The sequence below is a fragment of the Aotus nancymaae genome, unplaced genomic scaffold, assembly GCF_030222135.1.
Source record: "Aotus nancymaae isolate 86718 unplaced genomic scaffold, 86718_ANA_hifiasm-v0.15.2.pri h1tg000041l, whole genome shotgun sequence".
Taxonomy (NCBI): domain Eukaryota; kingdom Metazoa; phylum Chordata; class Mammalia; order Primates; family Aotidae; genus Aotus; species Aotus nancymaae.
In genome coordinates this window covers 19,550,775-19,569,532 of record NW_026988455.1, presented here as the reverse complement: position 1 = coordinate 19,569,532, position 18,758 = coordinate 19,550,775, and the positions used below count along the sequence as shown (strand labels likewise).

The 18,758-nt window shown below is 37.9% G+C and overlaps 1 protein-coding gene and 1 pseudogene across 1 annotated transcript in view; one reads left to right on the top strand and one right to left on the bottom strand.

Moving 5' to 3' along the window:
- LOC110568491 (contactin-associated protein-like 3) overlaps positions 1 to 18,758 on the top strand; it is a 241,642-nt gene that overhangs the window by 155,411 nt on the left and 67,473 nt on the right. Inside the window, exons 10-12 of the mRNA XM_021671890.2 lie at positions 9,896 to 10,067; positions 14,552 to 14,658; positions 18,021 to 18,140. Coding sequence (XP_021527565.2) covers positions 9,896 to 10,067; positions 14,552 to 14,658; positions 18,021 to 18,140 — 399 coding nt within the window. The remainder of the gene's footprint in view (positions 1 to 9,895; positions 10,068 to 14,551; positions 14,659 to 18,020; positions 18,141 to 18,758) is intronic.
- Positions 4,459 to 6,817, bottom strand: LOC105725032 (splicing factor 45-like; annotated as a pseudogene).

Genomic DNA, 18,758 nt, shown 5'->3' with positions numbered 1-18,758 from the left:
GCCAGTGACATACTGCGACCTCACTCCTACAACTATAAGAAGTTGAATTCTGCTCTAACCTGTATTTGCTAGGACACACGTTCTCCCGTAGAGCCTTTGTAAAGAGTCCAAGAGCACCTTGATTTTGGCCTTGTGAGACTATAAGCAGAGTCATCAGTCCAGCCCTCTGTACTTCTATAGTGAGAGACAATAAGAGGATGTTTTAGTGATTTGTTACAGTGATGAAGAAAAGCTAATGCACATTCTAACCTCCATCAGATCCACTTATAGACATTCCCATTCAGTTCTAAACCCTTGGACAATGGCCAAAAAAAAAAAAAAAAAAAAGAAAAAAAAAAGCTTTTCTCAAACACACTCTGAGAATATGCTGAAAAAGCTATATATATGGCTGGGCGTGGTGGCTCACACCTGTAATCTCAGCGCTTTGGGAGGCTGAGGTGGGCAGATCACGTGAGGTCAGGAATTCAAGACCAGCCACACCAACGTGGTGAAACCCTGTCTCTACAAAAAGACAAAAACAAACAAACAAAAAACAATTCACTAGGCATGATGGCAGGTGCCTGTAATCCCAGCTACATGGGAGGCTGAGGCAGGAGAATCACTTGAACCCAGGAGGTGGAGGTTGCAGTGAACCGAGATCACACCATTGCACTCCAGCCTGGGTGACGGAGCAAGATTCCATCTCAAAAAAAAAAAAAAAAAGATATATATAGCAAAGAGAATAGTTTTAACAGAAAGTCAAAATACCCAATACAGTTTCTGTTTTTTGTTTTGTTTTGTTTTGTTTGTATTGTGTATGGCCTTGGAGCCAAAGCAACATACATGATCATGAACTATATAGGTACACAGTGATAGATATGGTAAGGTTGTTCCATGATCATACATGCATACATATATACACTATGGATGCCAGAGTCCCCTTTGACCTAAAAGGATGAAAAGAGCCCGTAACCCGTTTGAAATAGATACACAGCAACCACAACCCAAATCGTATATGCACAGGTAAAGTTGTTATTTCAGAGATGATACTATGAATTGAATTGTTTTCCCCAAAATTCATATGAACCCCAGAATGTGACCTTGTTTGGAGATAGGATCTTTGCAAAGATAATCAAGTTAAAATGAGGTCATTCAGGTGAGCCCCAATTCAATATGATCAGTGTCCTTATGGAAAAGGGAACTGTAGATGCAGAGACACACACAGAGGGAAGACGCTGGGACAACACACAGGGAGAATCATCAGGAAGACAGAGGCCTAGAGTGTTACACCTGCAAGGCCAGAGCTGCTCACTGGGCTCCTTCCTGACCCCACCTCCAATATGGGGCTTAGTCTGACCCAGGCCCTACCACCTACTGCTGCTACTTTGCCATGAATACCTTTTTTAAAAAATTTATTTGACAAATAAAAATTCTATATATTCTAGGTATACTATGTGATGATTTGATATAGGTATACACTATGTTCTGGTTACCATAGTCAAGTAAATTAACACATCCATCACACAACACAGTTACCATGTTGGTGGCAGAGGGGAGTGAAGACATTTAAAATCTGCTCTCTTACCAAATTCCAGGTAAATAAAACAGTATCGTTACCTATAGTCACCTTGCTGGATCCCCTTTGTTTCGTGGGGATGTTGAAAAAAAGATTGTGAATTAAGGACTGAAATGCATGTCTTCCAGATAGGCCTAAATAAAAAATCACATTTTTTATTTAAAATAGATTTTAAATAGACCACCTTTTACAGAGCTTCCCTTCATCACCGTGCCCAGTGGAATTGTAACAGTGCTAAATGAGTGCTGTTACCTTTTTCTCTGCTTTATTTGCTGGTTTTATTGCACCATACAGGTGTCCCCGGAGGCTTGACTCCTCTGGAGCATCTTACTCATTTCCCACTGCCTCATGAAGAAAGGCCATGTTTTGCCCAAAGAGACGAATAGTTTAACTCAGTCTGTTATTTCAACCTATTTTTATTGCCCAATAATGATGCAGAGAAACATTTTACTAAGTCAGGGAGCACATCAGCCTTTCCTACACAATAATAAGCAGAATATTTGCCACCTCAGTCAATGATTGAGTACAACCAAGAGACACTGCAGCCTAAAAGAGGGCAGGGTGTGGAGGTCACAGAAGTGTGCAATAAATCTTCTGCCCAGGGATGTTTACGCAGAAAGTCCTTGGTCATTAGAAATGTCATTTAATTCTGTAAATGATAAGATACATTTGCTAATCGATGCTTGAGGTGCTTCCTGACAGTATTAGTATGTTTTGCATTTTACTATTTTTTTCCAGAATCCTTTTAAAATTATGTTGGAGACAGTACAATCTGAAAGTAAAATTCATCCCTAAAACTGGCTGTCTCGAGACCATCCTGGTCAACATGGTGAAACCCCGTCTCTACTAAAAATACAAAAAAAAATTAGCTGGGCATGGTGGCGCGTGCCTGTAATCCCAGCTACTCAGGAGGCTGAGGCAGGAGAATTGCCTGAACCCAGGAGGCGGAGGTTGCAGTGAGCCAAGATCGTGCCATTGCACTCCAGCCTGGGTAACAAGAGCGAAACTCCGTCTCCAAAAAAAAAAAAAAAAAAAAAAAAAACTGGCTGTCAACATGGAAATTATAAATCCCATTTTCTAAACTCTGACAATCTGTCAGAGCAAACTTTCCACAGAGCAACTTTGAAAACAGACAGTGTCAATCTGCAAAGTTCTGATTGTGTTCTTTCCTCATATTCTGAGGAGCGCATATGTGCCCCAAATTGTATTAAGACATTTGCTATAGAAGACAGATTTTATAACAAAAAACAAACATTTAAGGTAATATATCAAGACCTATCATTTCAAAAGTAAAATATATAGGAAGCACTAAAAGGGATGCTTTTAATAAAAGAATGAAAATGCCATTCAATTTTTAAGTGATACTAAATAAAACTGATTACAGAAAATTATTTGTCAAAGTGTAAATATAGTATCACCTTTATGGTTTAAATTCTACAGGTAAGATAATAATGTTCCATTATTTAAGAGCACATTTCCATAAATATATACATGCTGATGTTGGAAATGCTTTTGAGTTATTTTTACTCATATCATAATTTTATTCACTTTTACTGTGAAATAGATCATTTATGTACAATTAGAAAAGAATTACTAATAATTTTTTCCAAAGAATATATACATTCTGTTACATGAATATACCACATTTTATCAGTTCTACTGTCCCATTTTGCTATTGTCAGGCAATTTTTATTTTTGCTTTTAGTTTTGCTTTACAAAAGTTAGGGAGGTGGTGTTTGTTTTGTTGTTTTGCTTGATTTTTAGACAGGGATCCACTCTGTTGCCCAGGCTGGAGTGCAGTGGAGCAATCACAGCTCACTGCAGCCTCTGCCTCTCCAGGCTCAAGCAGTCCTTCCATCTCAGCCTCCAGAAGAGCAGGGACTACAGGCCTGTGCCACCACACTCAGCCCATTTTTGTTGTTGTTGTTTTTCTTTGTATTTTGTAGAGACAGGGTTTTGCCATGTTGCTCAGGCTAGTCTGAAGTGATCCACCCACCTCAGCCTCCCAGAGTGCTGGGATTACAGGTGTGAGCCACCATGCTTAGCTTAAGTATTAGTTTTTTAAATATTCTTAACATACCTAGTTTTTCCAGTGAATTTTGCATCCTTGTGTGTGCTTCTGTAACTTTACCCATTTGTATGGTAAACTTTGGGAAACACCACCTCTAACCACCATGTTTAACAGCATAAGCTGGTTGTTAAATTTTACTGATGCATATAAATCCAAAATAGATCATTTCTTCACGAAGAAACAGCTATATTGTTCAGCTAGTATTTATTACTCATTTCAGTACTTTAAAGACCACATGACCCAAATTCCTCTTGAATGCTGTGCAGTGCATTGAAAGAGACTAATAAGCTGTTTTCTTTTTTCTCAGCAAATTTAATTCTTGGGATATTTCTGTTCATATGGTTTCCTATGAGACATAGCATCACTAAGAATCAAATAAGTGAAACTGAAAAGATTAAAATTAATCCTATAATCCAGTTTTAATAATGAGTTCATTTTATTACATTTCTTTTTCCTTTCTATTTATTTTATATTGGCATGGAGAAAACAGGCTTGATGGATAAAGTCCACAGTCTTTTCTTCCTAAGTAGCTTATATATTTAGAATGGCCTAAAAACATACAGCTGCAGACACTAACTTCAGTCCTATAGTATAATATCAACCAATGACTGAAACTCGTCAACTGTACATTTTATTTATTTGTTTAAAAGGATTTTTATACGATATTTAAAAACCACAAAATGAAAAGGGATCAATCAACATATACCTTGGAAGTCCTTCCAAGAGTCTCAGTCTCCCAACAGCCAAGGAGTCTGTGACCTTTTTCCTTCTTTTCTCAGCCTGCAGGTCAAGTAAAGATCACTGTAAATGACTCATGCTCTAGTTCTTAAAATCAAACTTGTTCCACCAAATCCAAGACCCTGCATTTGTCCAAACTGTAAAAACATGCTCTTGCCACCTGACCACCAAAATACTTTCTAGTCAAGTAAACAACAGTTTTAATTGCTCACTCAACTCTCAGATTCTAAAAATGTCTGCACTGCTTCATCATCAGGGGCACCAAGAATTTCACATATCACACATTTTCCAACTTTGCCATATTTTTCATGGCAAAATTGGAAAGTACTGTGGACTTTATACATCCAGCCTGTTTTCTCTGAGCCAATATAAATTGAAAATGGAAAAGAAAAAGAAAATTAACAATAACACTAACTCATTATTAAAACTAGATTATACTCTTTTCAGTTTCACTTATTTGATCCTTAATGGTGCTCTGTCTTATAGGAAACCATATGAACAGAAAAATATGTCATCCCTCATTCTTCCCTGGTTTCAACTTCCAAGTCTTCATCCGCCTCCCATGCACCAACCATGTTCCTTAGCGGGAACACGTCAGTAGGACACAGGTATTTCTGTCGGTGGATTTGTACCTGATTCTTGAAAGCGTCTTTTTCTGCGGCCTAGTCCATGATGATGTTGCCGCCAGGCTTTCTGGTCTTCCCCACTGGAAAGGCAGCGCGCAGCCCCTGCTGGTGCTCCCCTAAGCCCTGGCCTTCCCGGAAGCCGGGCTTCTGCATGACGTTGTGCGTCACAGTTCCCACGCCTTTAGCGAGGAAGGAGCTGCTAGGCCGATTTGGAGATCGTGGTCTGTCCTGTTCCAACTTCACTGAGGGAGGAATGGCAGCTTTGGAAGACCGGGATTAAGGTCTTGAATCCTCTTCATAAGGAAAACCTCTGGGTGACTCCTTGTCTACCAGAGAAGTGGGCGGGCAATGGCAGCTCCGCTCTACTTCTCTTCCTCCTCTCTCGCTCCTAATCTTCGTCTTCATCAGAATCTGGATCTGGTCACCTTGATCAGAACGCCCCTAGCTTCTTGCCTGGCTTTAGGCCTCTTTTCCCTTTCTTCTATTTCCTTTCGTATTTCGAGCTCCTGCTGTGCCTGCCGTTCGTTGTAGTGAAGTTGGTGCTTCACTGCTTTCTCAAAGTCATTAGGAAACATAGGATCATAATCACCACGTCTCCTGCAGAAAGCCACTGGGAGCAGGATCCCTCAGCCCAGCTGCTGCATGCGGTGGTGTGTCCCCAATTTGCAGGTCACCCGAGGAGCCACCTGGCCCTAGTCATTGACTGGGGCAAGAGTTGCACTGTTTCTTCCTGTGGCTCTTTGCCTGAGTGAGAGCTGCCTTCATCACCTGAAGCTGAGACTGCAGAAGTTTGACGTCTTGAGACCAGCCTTCTGCTTTTGAGTTACTGGTCTTCACTCCAAGTCATTGTGTGGGGACATCTTTTTTTTTCTTTTTTTCTTTTTCAATTTAATGTTGCCCTGCTGACTCTGCCCGTGGGTAGTCAGGTTAATGCAAACAAATTAAGAAAAAGAAGAAGGATCCCAGCACTTTGGGAGGCCGAGGCGGGTGGATCACGAGGTCAAGAGATCGAGACCATCCTGGTCAACATGGTGAAACCTCGTCTCTACTAAAAATACAAAAAATTAGCTGGGCATGGTGGCGCGTGCCTGTAATCCCAGCTACTCAGCAGGCTGAGGCAGGAGAATTGCCTGAACCCAGGAGGCGGAGGTTGCGGTGAGCCGAGATCGCGCCATTGCACTCCAGCCTGGGTAACAAGAGCGAAACTCTGTCTCGGAAAAAAAAAAAAAGAAGAAGGAAAAAACAAAACACCAACTTCCTAATGCCAGATAAATGGGAAATGTTATTTGTACCAAAGAAAGCTTGAGAGAAAGACTTGAAACAAATCCCTGGTGGATGTGGATTTCTGGATCTCACTAGATCTATTTAATAGAAAGTTTAGACTGGGCGCAGTGGCTCACACCTATAATCCCAGTACTTTGGGAGGCCGTGGTGGGCAGATCCCAAGGTCAAGAGATCGAGACCATCCTGACCAACCTGGTGAAACCCCGTCTCTACCAAAATACAAAAAATTAGCTGGGCGTGGTTGTGTGCGGCTATAGTCCCAGCTACTCAAAAGGCTGAGGCAGGATAATCACTTGAATCCGGGTTGCAGTGAGCTGAGATCGTGTCACTGTGCTCCAGCCTGGCAACAGAGTGAGACTCCATCGCAAAAAAAAAAAAAAAAAAAAAAAAGTTTAATTTGCAGGTTGCAGACTTACCTTCTGGACTGTCATTTGTCCATTCCTTTTTTTTTTCTCGTCTGGATTTCATCTTTCTGAAGGGTTTTTCGAGCAGTACTCTGTACAGTTGCAAGTTGTGTATTTCACCTGCGTTTTTTGCCTTCATTCCTGAAATAGAGATTGACTGAATGTCAAATGCTTTTAACTTTCCTTTATGAAATCTTTCTGCTATTCAATACCATGCCTCCTTCCATGATATTGAGAATGCAGAATTGACTGCTGTATCGATAATCCTCACATCCTCATGGTAGGAAGTTGCTAGACTGAGAACTTGTGGCAACCCTGCATTGAAGTCTGTCACTGCAGTAACACACAGTGACACTTTTTCCTGCCACAAATGAAAATAACCGGGACTAAAATTTTCATGGGTCTTATATCAGTATCTTTATTTGTTCAATTTTGTATCTAAAAACATGCAGTACTTTATGAATAGAATTTGTCCTGAAAGTTTCATAACTTTTTTGGGGGGACACCTGGATTTATTTTAGTTTTTTTAATAACAGAATTTTTGAATTCATTTTATTTAAGAATAACCTAAGTTATGTGTCAGGAACCACCACTTGGTGAAAGAAAGATTAGCAGAATTATTGATATTCCTAAAATTCATTACTCAAAAATATTTATTGAATTAATATCCTCTTAGTTCTTAACCTATTGTGTTTAATCATCTTCATGATTAGTGAGATGAAGTAGTATTATACAAAGTTCACTCTTTATCTTATTCTTCAGAAGATTCTGCTGTACCATTTAAACTTATATTTCTTTTTAAAATATAAAAATATAAAAGATTTTAGTCTTCAAACTTTTAAAAAATATGGTGTTAAATTTTAAACTTCCAGGTCTCTTTGAGATCATGTATAAAGTTTCAGTAAGCTAAAAAGAAGTCTTAAATATGAGGGAGAATTTTACTTTAGGAATCTAAAGCAGAAAGTATTAAACTGTTAAAGAGATAAAGCTTCAGTTACTAAAATAGAACTGTAAACACAACATTAAATTTTTATGGAGACTTTTGGGGAGGAGATAAGAGTACAGGCATTGAGAGGTACTTCATTGATTCCAGTAAGAGGAATCTTCATTGTCTATATTTTAAATTGTACTAGTGATTAACAATATAAGGTCAGGCTGGGCACGGTGGCTCACACCTGTAATCCCAGCACTTTGGGAGGCCACGTAGGGTGGATCACCTGAGGTCGGGAGTTCAAGACCAGCCCAACCAACATAGAGAAACCCCGTCTCTTGAAAATACAAAGTTAGTTGGACATGATGGTGGGTGCCTGTAATCCCAGCTATTTGGAAGGCTTAGGCAGGAGAATCGCTTGAACCTGGGAGGTGGAGGTTGTGGTGAGCTGAGAGATTGTGCCATTGCACTCCAGTCTGGGCAACAAGAGCAAACTTCTGTCTCAAAAAACAACAAAAAGCAAAAAACACGATATAAGGTCAAAGAGAGAGATCAGTCAATGAAAAACTTATACATAAAGACAAATTCTATACTTCATTTTTTTATTTTAATAAAAAACAGTATAAAGAAAACTCAAGTCTCGAGTGATAAATATTGATGTACATTTACTATGTTCATTCTTTAATATCTAATATTTGAATAATTGAAAAAAAATAAGAAATTATATCTCACAAGTTTGAAAGAAACAATGCTTACAGAATCAATATAAGCAAGCTTCTTTTTTTAAATAAGGCAAATGATAAAATTTTTCAAAAGCTGTAATTTCATAATATACATTTAAATTAATTATTAATTCAATTTATATTGCTTTTAGCATTAAGCCATTATGAAATGAGGTGCCTCTTTCACATTTGTATGTTAAAATTAAGTATTCGTTTAAATCAGAGGTAGACAAATCATGGTCCCTGGCATTATATTATTTAAGCTCAAATGAATAATTGCTTTGTATTTTTAAAGGGTTATAAAAATAAAAAAAGAAGGATATGCAACAGAGACCAGGTGTGACCCACAAAACTTAAAATGTTTACTAACTGGCATTTTATAGAAAAACTTTGCAGGCTCCTGACTTAGACTAATGCCTTATAATTTATTCTGAATTAATATGATTCTCTCTATAAACAGTTGTCTTTAAATGAAAAGACATTTTACAATTATTATTTTCTCTATCTTTAATGAGAGTGTATACTTTCATCCTCTTCCTTATTTTTCAAACTTTGAATCAGAGTTCCATTATCAGGTTATAGTTGTTAACTTATGGAGGGTGGGAGTAAATTCAAGACACTACTTTCCTATATGCTTGAACTGAGGTGGAGTAATAGCGCTCAAGTCAAAGTCATGCCCTCACCACTACTTCTTATAAGTATTGTTCTTGTTTCACAAAACAAGCCCACAGGGTAAAGGGAAATGATGTCATAAGCATTGCCGTTTGTAATTTAGGTGAAATTAGCTGATGGTTGTGGTGAAACTTTCAATATTTAACTTCTAATATTGGAAATAATCAAATGTCTATTTTATTTCTTTCTATTCATAGAACATTCTGGACTGCAAATTTTATCATTATGTACCCTAACAGTGTACTTTAGTAACTGTTACTTTTTGTGTTGCTGTAAACATTAGAATTTAATCTTTGGTTATATATTTGAATAAAGCACCTAATACCAAAGAAAGTGTTACTAGAAAAGGTATTTCCACCCAGTCAGTATAAAAAAATATGTTAAATACTCCTAAATACACATACATCATAACACACAAAAACGCCTTTAGGGTAGATATTTAACATATTTTATATAAATGGTAGTAACAATTATATTTTTAAGTAGCATATTAGGATATGCTCAATAAAATTTGGGCTAGGATTTCAGTTATTTTAATTTAACCTGCACTTTAATTTTTTTCACTTATGATGCTAAAATGCATGATTATTTCTTAAGTGAGGTTTCACAAAAGAAGCCAAACCTCTCTTCACTTAGTTGGGCAATAATTCCCGTTAAGGAATTTTAAATCTGAATTTCCCCCACCATAATTTCTTATTCTGAATTCCAGATATTATCTTAAATTGGATCCTTTCTAACCTTGCTCCTTCTCACCTTTCTAATGAATGGGGAAGCTCATCTCATCATACCGATGTCCATAAACAAGGGGGAGCATCAGTCTTCGTATAATAAATACTGTGGAAGAGTTTTGTCTTACTTATTGTTTTTGTCCTATTTTTGTCTCCATATTCAGGGTGCCTGGACAACAGCTCTGGCTCTGAATGTAAAAGCCCCCTGGGAGGGTTTCAGGGCTGCCTGAGGCACATCACCATTGGTGACAAAGCAGTGGATCCCATCTCGGTACAGCAGGGGGCGCTGGGGAGTTTCAGGGATCTCCAGATAGACTCTTGTAGCATCACAGACAGGTAAGGACCATCCAAGCTCACTTTAGCATGCTTGTTTTCAAAGTTTAAGAAAGCAAATGTTGACAGTTGGAAAAAGGTATTCCATTCTCTCTCTTTTTTCTGTTACCTTTCCAAAAGGAATGAATAGTCTTAATTACTATGAGGATTAGAAAACTGCATCTCTAATGTAATAAGTAGCATTTTTCAAATGATAGTGTTTTATTAGAAGACATACATCTTATGACTTTTACCTTAATATAATCCCAAGTTGCTCAGCTAATAGTCATCAAGCTCACTTTTGCAACCACACACCCATCAGTTGGATGATATTTTTCCAGGCAGAGGAATTTGACAAGTTAACTATTCATCAGCCACCCAACCCCACATGTTCTGCAGAGAAAATAAAAAGTAATCTCTCCTAGAAAAGTTTGAATCATAGAGATGGATGAAGATATGTGCTAAAGGTCATAATCAATGAAATATGGAGGTCAGACAAGAAAAACATTTAATTAATAAATTAAGTATTACAACCACAGTCATGCTAGTCATGCCATAATTTTACAATGATTTTGGCTGAGAAGAATCACAGGGTCACACCTGGAAAAACAGTATTTCTACATAATATTTGCCTTAGTACATTAGGTATTTACTTTCAGTGAATAAATAAATGCTACAGATTTAAAAATTAAAAAGTTATATACACACCTGGTAGATCTTTCAAAACCTGTCTTCATGGAGTAGATTCTGATACTCAATTCTAGTTTAAACATTAACTGTAAAATTATTATTTCTGTCTAAAGAGGTTTTAATTTATAACTCATAGGTAGTGACATGTTAAAAAAAGTAATTTCTACAAAATGAAAAGTTCATGCATATGTACTTTATTCAGCACAGAATAATTTCCCCCTGTGAACATTCTGTTGATTTGTAGGAAAAATGAATTAATTCAAAGATGAAGAGTATATGAAGTAAGAATTTGTCAAGTACCTCTCACTCTTGACCTTGAGATTCAGATTCTTGGCACACAGCTGGGACTGCATTTACATCTCAACACCAGCTCCAGAATCCCACTCTGTAGTCATGGGGAGGGTAGTGGGAAGGTTTCTGGCCATTTGTTCACTTAATGTAATCCCAGGTTGTTCAGCTAACTAGCCAGGGAGCTCAGCTCTCCCAGGGTTACAGGGAAATGTCCCATGGGCCCACACTGTGAGTGACGATAGCTGTCAGCTCAGCTGTGACAAAAAAGTGTGATTTTCTCTACTCGTAAGACATTATTTTGAAATCTTGGTAATTACTCACAAAATATGATCCATTTGCACTATATCTGTTATGAGATATATATCCCAAGGTTGCCTTCTTTGTGCATGTAGCTCCCAAAGTACAAAACTATTGTATTTACTGTTACAGGCGGTTTTGTTTTAACCTTAAAGTCCCAGGAGTTACACTGGTGCCTAACTTTGTCTCTAAGATCCCACATTTTAAAAAGGCTTCCAAATTGCACCCAAGTTACTTATAAACATGCTAAACTAAGCATGTGTATGTGAGCCATAGTTAAACTTCAGCCACGATGTGTACAATAATCATCGCAGATAAGGGGTTTAAGGAAGCATTTTAAAATTATTTTCAAATAGGACTACAAATGAAGGCTATTACTCTCTCATTCCCAAAGTCAGTAATGTAGAAGACTAGCTCCTGTGAGATTTTTTTTTTGAAAGCCTGAATAGCAGTAAAATTAGAAAACTTTGGTGACACAAAATGACATTCTACAGTTAAAATTAAAGGCCTTTGCTGTTCCCTTTACATTCGGTTTTGAAATCCTGAAAATACTGAAAATTCACTTTTAAGTATCCTGAAAACAGGCCTGTAAGCATCTATTAGCCTTTGTTGTTATTAAAAAAACAACAACAATAACACTGTAATTGTATTAGTCGGTTCTCACACTGTTAATAAAGACATACCTGAGACTGGGTAATTTGTAAAGGTAAAAGGCTTAATGGACTCACAGTTCCACATGGCTGGGAAGGCCTCCCAAGGATAGCAGAAGGTGAAGGAGAAGCAAGACACATCTTACATGGCGGCAGGCAAGAGAACATGTGCAGGGGAACTCCCCTTTTTAAAACCATCAGACCTCACGAGAGTTATTCGCTATCATGAGAACAGCATGGGAAAAACCTGCCCCCATGATTCAATTACCTTCCACCAGGTCCCTCCCATGACATGTGGGAATTATGAGAACTACAATTCAAGATGAGATTTGGATGGGGAACAGCCAAACCATATCAGTAATCCACAAAGTAGAAACATATGTTATTCAAATACCAAACCTAAAAATCCTACTTAGGAACAGATATGGGGTATAAAGTTATCTTTTATAATCAAAATTTTAAACTACACAAAAAGTAGCAATGGGCACTTTGGATGACAGAGTCACAAATAACGGATGTTTATGTTTGGATAGATTTTAACTTCTTACATCAGATTCCAATACTCTTAAGGTTCTCCCTGTATACCACATGGCAGAGCTTCCAATGGGGTCCTCTGATGAATTCCATCTGGGGCTCCCTGAGCAGGGAGGCCTCCATCACCTCCTCACCTGGCTGTGCTGACCAGGCTGCTCACCCCACTCCTGCCCTCCCTCTGAAATCTCCTGTGTTGGTCTTCTGCCTGCTAACTACTTCCTCTATTATTTGTACTACATGTAAATTTTTTATAATTGATGTTGTGTTTAATTGGAGAAAAATAGTGTATACTTGTTGATAGTCTCTGGATCACTTAAACAGTTCTTATTCTGAAATATTTTGAACTAAAATTATTCTCACTCTGTTGATATCAAACAGCAGTGGTTTTTAATGTTTTTTTTTAAATTTGTGGAATCTTCAAGTCAGGTATGATCTTAAGATTCTCCATTATGTTAAAAAGGAAGGGGAGGCAGAGGAGGATGTGGGGGAAGAGGAACAGCTGCTTTTTAAAAAATGGTATGGGGGTGGGCCCCCACCCCACCCATCCTTGCTTGTCACTCCAACTCTCCCTGTTTTGATCAGTTCACACAGGCTTTTCCATGCCTTGGCCTTTGAAATACTTGAAAAGTTGTGATTCTGACAGCCCTTAACTCTTCTCTAAATGCAGACTAAATTAACACCAGCTCATTAACACCATGTAATTAATGGAAGTCTTGGCCCTGAGCTGGTGGTGCACTGCTGGAGAGTTGGGATGGGGGGTTGTGGGCATGGGCAGGGTGGGGAATGCTGTGGTTTCTTCTTCCCCAGCCCCTCAGGTTCCCCTCAAAGGATCTCTCCAGAGACCAAACACAGGCCCCTGGGGCTTTCTGTCAACTTCATACCCCAGCTGTCTGCTGGTCGTCCTCCCACCACAGCCAGGAGGCCTGTCACAACCTCCCAGCCCCTCTCCTGCTACTTCTCTGGGCCCCATGGCAAGGGGCGCTTGGGCGTTCACCCCCTCTGCTGCTCCAGCATGGACTATGGCATCCCTCACGGCCCAGAAGGTCGGTGGCCTTTAGAACCTTCACTCTTTATTAGGTCTTCAGCTGTGTGCTCAGCAGTGGGAGACAGCTGGCAGAGGCTGAGATCCAACCCTGCTTGAGGCAGAGGTGGGTCATGGTATTCAGGCCAGGCTTCCAGAAGGTCACACTACCTCTTGGTGAAGCCTCCACTCTGTGCCAGGTGCTGGTCAGTTTCCATAGTGTACCCTCCTCCCTGTTCCCCTAACAATCCTGAGAGGCAGGCAGGCTAACCCCCCAATATTATAGTGGGCAGCAGCAGACTCCAGAGAACTCTGAAAGTGTGAGACCTCTAGCTCTGTTCTTTTTCAAGACTATTTTGGCTAGTTCAGAGTCCCTTGAGATTCCCTATGAATTTTAGGATGAATTTTTATTTTCTGCAAAAAAAGGCATTGGGATTTTAATAAGAATTGTATTGAATCGTAGATTGCTTTGGGTAGTATTGACATATTACTAGTGCTAAGAGTCCTTGAAAGCAATAACCAACTGCTCATTCTAAATCTACAAGGTGAAACAAGATGACCTAAATTAAATGTTCTTCAAAATTTCTGAACCTCTGTCACTATGCGACTGAAGCTCTTCGTGTTTCTCCTCCTCTCTGTATTGTCCTCCCTGTTTTCCCTTCTTTGTTTCAAAAATGATCACAATATAGTAATGGAGCATGCCATATTTCATAATTTTATGTATGTAATTGTTTTTGCTAGCCACATAGGAAGTTATCGTTGTGTCACTTGGAACAACAACAACAAAAAAGAGATGTGTTGAAAATTCAGCTGTCACAGATACCTAATGATCAGCTACATGCTAATGGATATATTTATCTAAAGTTTGTCACTATAATTAGAGAAGCTTGATGGCAGACCCAATAATCATGTCATGTGTGGTTATCTTGCATATGCTGCTCTTTCAGATTAACCTGTTTTTGGTAAGACACTTATTTTTTGATGATTTCAAAAGGGAAACAGCAGTTGTATCTGTTTTCTTTTAGGTGCTTGCCCAGCTACTGTGAGCATGGGGGCGAGTGTTCCCAGTCGTGGGACACCTTCTCCTGTGACTGTCTGGGCACAGGCTATATGGGCGAGACCTGCCATTCCTGTAAGCCTCATGCCTCCCTCTCATTTCTGTCAGCATCTCTTTGTCATTTCATTTTGATTAGTTGTTTATATCTATCTGCATATTTGCAATCATGCAAACACATCAGAAAAGATATTTCAGCACTCAATTAATTTCTAGTTTATTTTTAACCCACCTTATTTAATACAAGGGTGTTGAGATAGTGCATAGAAATCAGTAGTACGAATAGGACTGAAAAAGGCAGCTGGCAAGCAATGGGGAAATAAGTCTAGGAGAATCAAATATAGTAAACGATAGAAACCAAATGAAATTAAAAATGCATGATGCACCTTGTTCCATTACTTGAGTTGGACCATGCTTTTAATGCTGAGAAATTTTTCAGTCAAAGGAAGGTGGAAAAACGATCCCTTGCCACCTGTCAAATCCCATGATTTAAGGTATTTAAAGATTTTTTTTAACAATCACAGGGATGATGCAATCATGGGATTGCAATGTGGTAAAATTTTTAAAGAGATAATTAGATATCCGCTAGAAATTAGAGGACCTTTAAGGTCTCCTATGACTGTGATTTTCTTTGGTGGTGGTGATGATGATTGTAAAGTGAATAATTGTGAAAGTATTAATGTATTGAGTACTTATGCTGGCCCTGTGCTATTGCTTTGCATATATTAACTTGTTTAACCCTATAGCAGCTCAGGGAAGAAAGTGCTCTTACTATCTTCCTTGCAGAATTGAGGACAGAAAGAGGTTAAGTAACTTGGCCCCCAGCTGGTTTGTGGCTCCATGAGTTGAGCTAAGGAGGTTGGCTCCACAGTCTTGGCTCCAGGATGCCTGAATGGTGGTCCACGTACAAGCAGTATGCACTCCCCCTGGGAACCTTTCACAAGTACAGACTCTCAGGCCTCACCTAAACCTACTGAATCAGAACTGCTGGAGATGGGGCCCTGAGTCTGTGGTAACCAACCTTCCACGTGATTCTGGTGGACATTTAAGTGTAAGAACAACATCTAAGGGATGCCATATTCTAACACTTCTCAACTGCCTCTGCCATATTAAAAATCATCTGTCTTTACTGAAGAATCATCCTCTGAATTTCAAAGGCCATTCCATTTTATCTACTCTAATCTGTTACAATTAGAACATCAAAGAATGCTGAAAAGCCTATCTTTTTAATGTTTTTAACTTTTACAGTTTTCTTTCTGTATTTCTCTACTGATGTTTCTGAGCAACTTTTCAGGAATATTTTGCCCATCTCTGGGTCTTCAAGGAAACAGAGCAAGATGCAAAGTCCTCAGTTCCACTTGCTCAGCCTGAGGTCCTACTTGAAACTTTCAAGAACTCTTCCGTGAGACATATTTAATTTGATTTTCACAAAAACCACAGGAGAAAGGCAGGATGTGGAGTGTTAAAATCTCACTTCACACATGCAAAGGAAGCGCAGTGAGAATTCTGCAACCACAGCTGAGGTTCTGCAAAAGATCTGGGCAAAAGGGGAGACAGTCCAGGACCAACTCTCACAGATTGAAGAGTGAAGTATGATTTTTGCACTAGAAAGATCCCTGTTTATAAAGCCATGACATATTTTCTAGGAGTTAAGTGCCCTCTCAGACCAGAGACTAAATGTCTTGATAAGGTCACAGAGTTGGTGCAGGGACCAGATCTTTTCCTTCTGTATATCTTCCATTCTCCAGGCATATCGTACCTAAAAGCAGATGCCTAATCCTGTGTATTACGTGACAACTTTATGTCCACCATCACACTCAGTATCATCTCTTACATGTTGCATTTAATGAATGAGGTTATATTAGTGCATGGTTATTCACTGCAATCAAAATGTAACTCCAAAAAATTTGAAGGGAAAATATCAGGAGATTGAAAAAGTATTTCAGGTGTCAGTCTGATCTAATAATTGAGTTGACTGTTGTCCAAGCTAAAGGTAGACATTTGCCAAGCCCATAGTCATTGAATGTGAGACTAGACTGCCACACCTAGTTGAATAGGTTATTTTGTATTTCTAATTGTATAACATGTATCAATTATATACAACTAATTAATTGTATATAATTATTAATTGCATATAACTAATTGTAGGTAATTATATACAATTAAAATATAAAATCAATTGTATATAATACATGATATACATTAATATATGTATACATTATCATTTAAAAAGCCAAACAATTCACATAAAGCACAAGTTCTAGTCACCTCTTCAATATTTGTCCCCATTCCAAACCTGTACCCTATATCTAAGCATTATTATTAATTTGAGTGAATCCTATGAGACATTTACAAATATATGTATCTATTTAAATCAATATGCCACAAGTGGCAAAAGAAAAATAAAGATGAATAATGTCAATGTCCATCTCCTGCAGATATTAATTCCATACCTTGTACTTGGTAAAACATTTACTTGCACAAATGAAAATATTCATTATTTTGGAGTAAATTTACATTATATAGGGAATATCTTTCAAAAAGTTTCTCTCTTGCTTTGAATTTCAATTATCTTGAATTGTCACTTGCAAAATACTTAGGGAAGTTTTTCTTTTTTTTTAAATCAACTTTAATTATTTTTTAATGAAGAAAAGTTGATGGCATATAAATTCTATTTCTCTCTTTAAAATGCTCATTCATAGATTGTTTTAAAGCAAGCAAAGGGTGTAATTGCTGCATAGCTTAAGAAAAACTTTACAGAATATTTATTGGTAAATACTAGATTATTTAGGCAGTTTAAAACTAATGGACTCAGGCATTCAGTTATTACAGGTGAAATGAGGGTTTCTTCTTTAATTATAGAGTTTAATTCTGAAGTATAATTGCTACCAGTTTGAAAAGAACCATGCTTCAACAGCACACAGGATTCAGAGTCACAAGACTTCCCTCTCTCATATCTCTTCAAGTGTGCTTCCCTCTCATATCTCTTCACTGTGCTTTAGAGTTTGCATGCTTTCTTACCTAAAAACAAAAGAAAACATTTATGTACAGAAAGTACAGTCTCTAGCCATTGCCAAAAGGTTGTCTATTGACAATTCCCACTGTAACCACATCTTCATGTTTGAACATCAACACAATCTTTCCTTCTTCCTCAAAACAGAAATACACTGTATACTGAATATTTATTCAGCATCTAACAACATCCAACATTTAAGTGTATTTTGACTAGGTAATTTTCTTTTCCTTTGTTAATAAAAATAAATTTATTTTTTTAAATGTCATTTTTCTTGCATCTCATCAAATATACTGTTGTACACTATAAAAATGATATTGGGTCATATGTATCACATGTCTGTAATTCAGAAATACAAACCTTTGGACACTGACTGTACATCTGGAGAGATTTTTTTCTAGTTCTTATGGCTGGTGTTCTCCTACAGCCCTCTATGAGCGGTCCTGTGAAGCCCACAAGCACCGAGGAAACCCGTCCGGGCTTTACTATATTGATGCAGATGGAAGTGGCCCCCTGGCACCATTTCTTGTGTACTGCAATATGACAGGTATGTTGATAATCGTTAGATGCATATATCAGAATAGACCAAGGAGAAATTTACCTAGATGGCAGCATTATTAAACATGCAGTTTGATGGTATGTATTTGCTAAGTAGAAGCATTAAATATGTATTTGTTAATTTTGTTGTCAACAAAATTTTCTTGTATTTCTTGTTTGACTGTGTTGGGTTATAGGCAAGAGTTAATGTTCTGCCAGGGCATCTCTCTAGCTCCTACACTCCTCATAATACATCTGTTCATGTGCATCATGATAAAATGGAAACCTCTGATTCTGTGATTTACATGTTTTCTATATTTAGAAAAAACAGAGGTCTTTAAAAGTGCTAAGAAATAAGATGTGTGTTAATATTTTATATGCATCTTAAATAATTTAGTGATTTGTATGGCATATAATTTTTTCCTAACCAAAGAAATTGATTATTTCTCTGGATTTAGATATTATTAGAAATGAACATAGCTTGATAATAGAAGATTGCAGTAGAATTCCTTTAATTTTCTTTAAATAATTCCTATTACTTAAATAGTTAAATTTTTACAGAAAGTTGTTGTCACCTAGCTCTTCCAACTCTCCAGAAAGTGAAAATCTGGAATAAACAATTCTTATT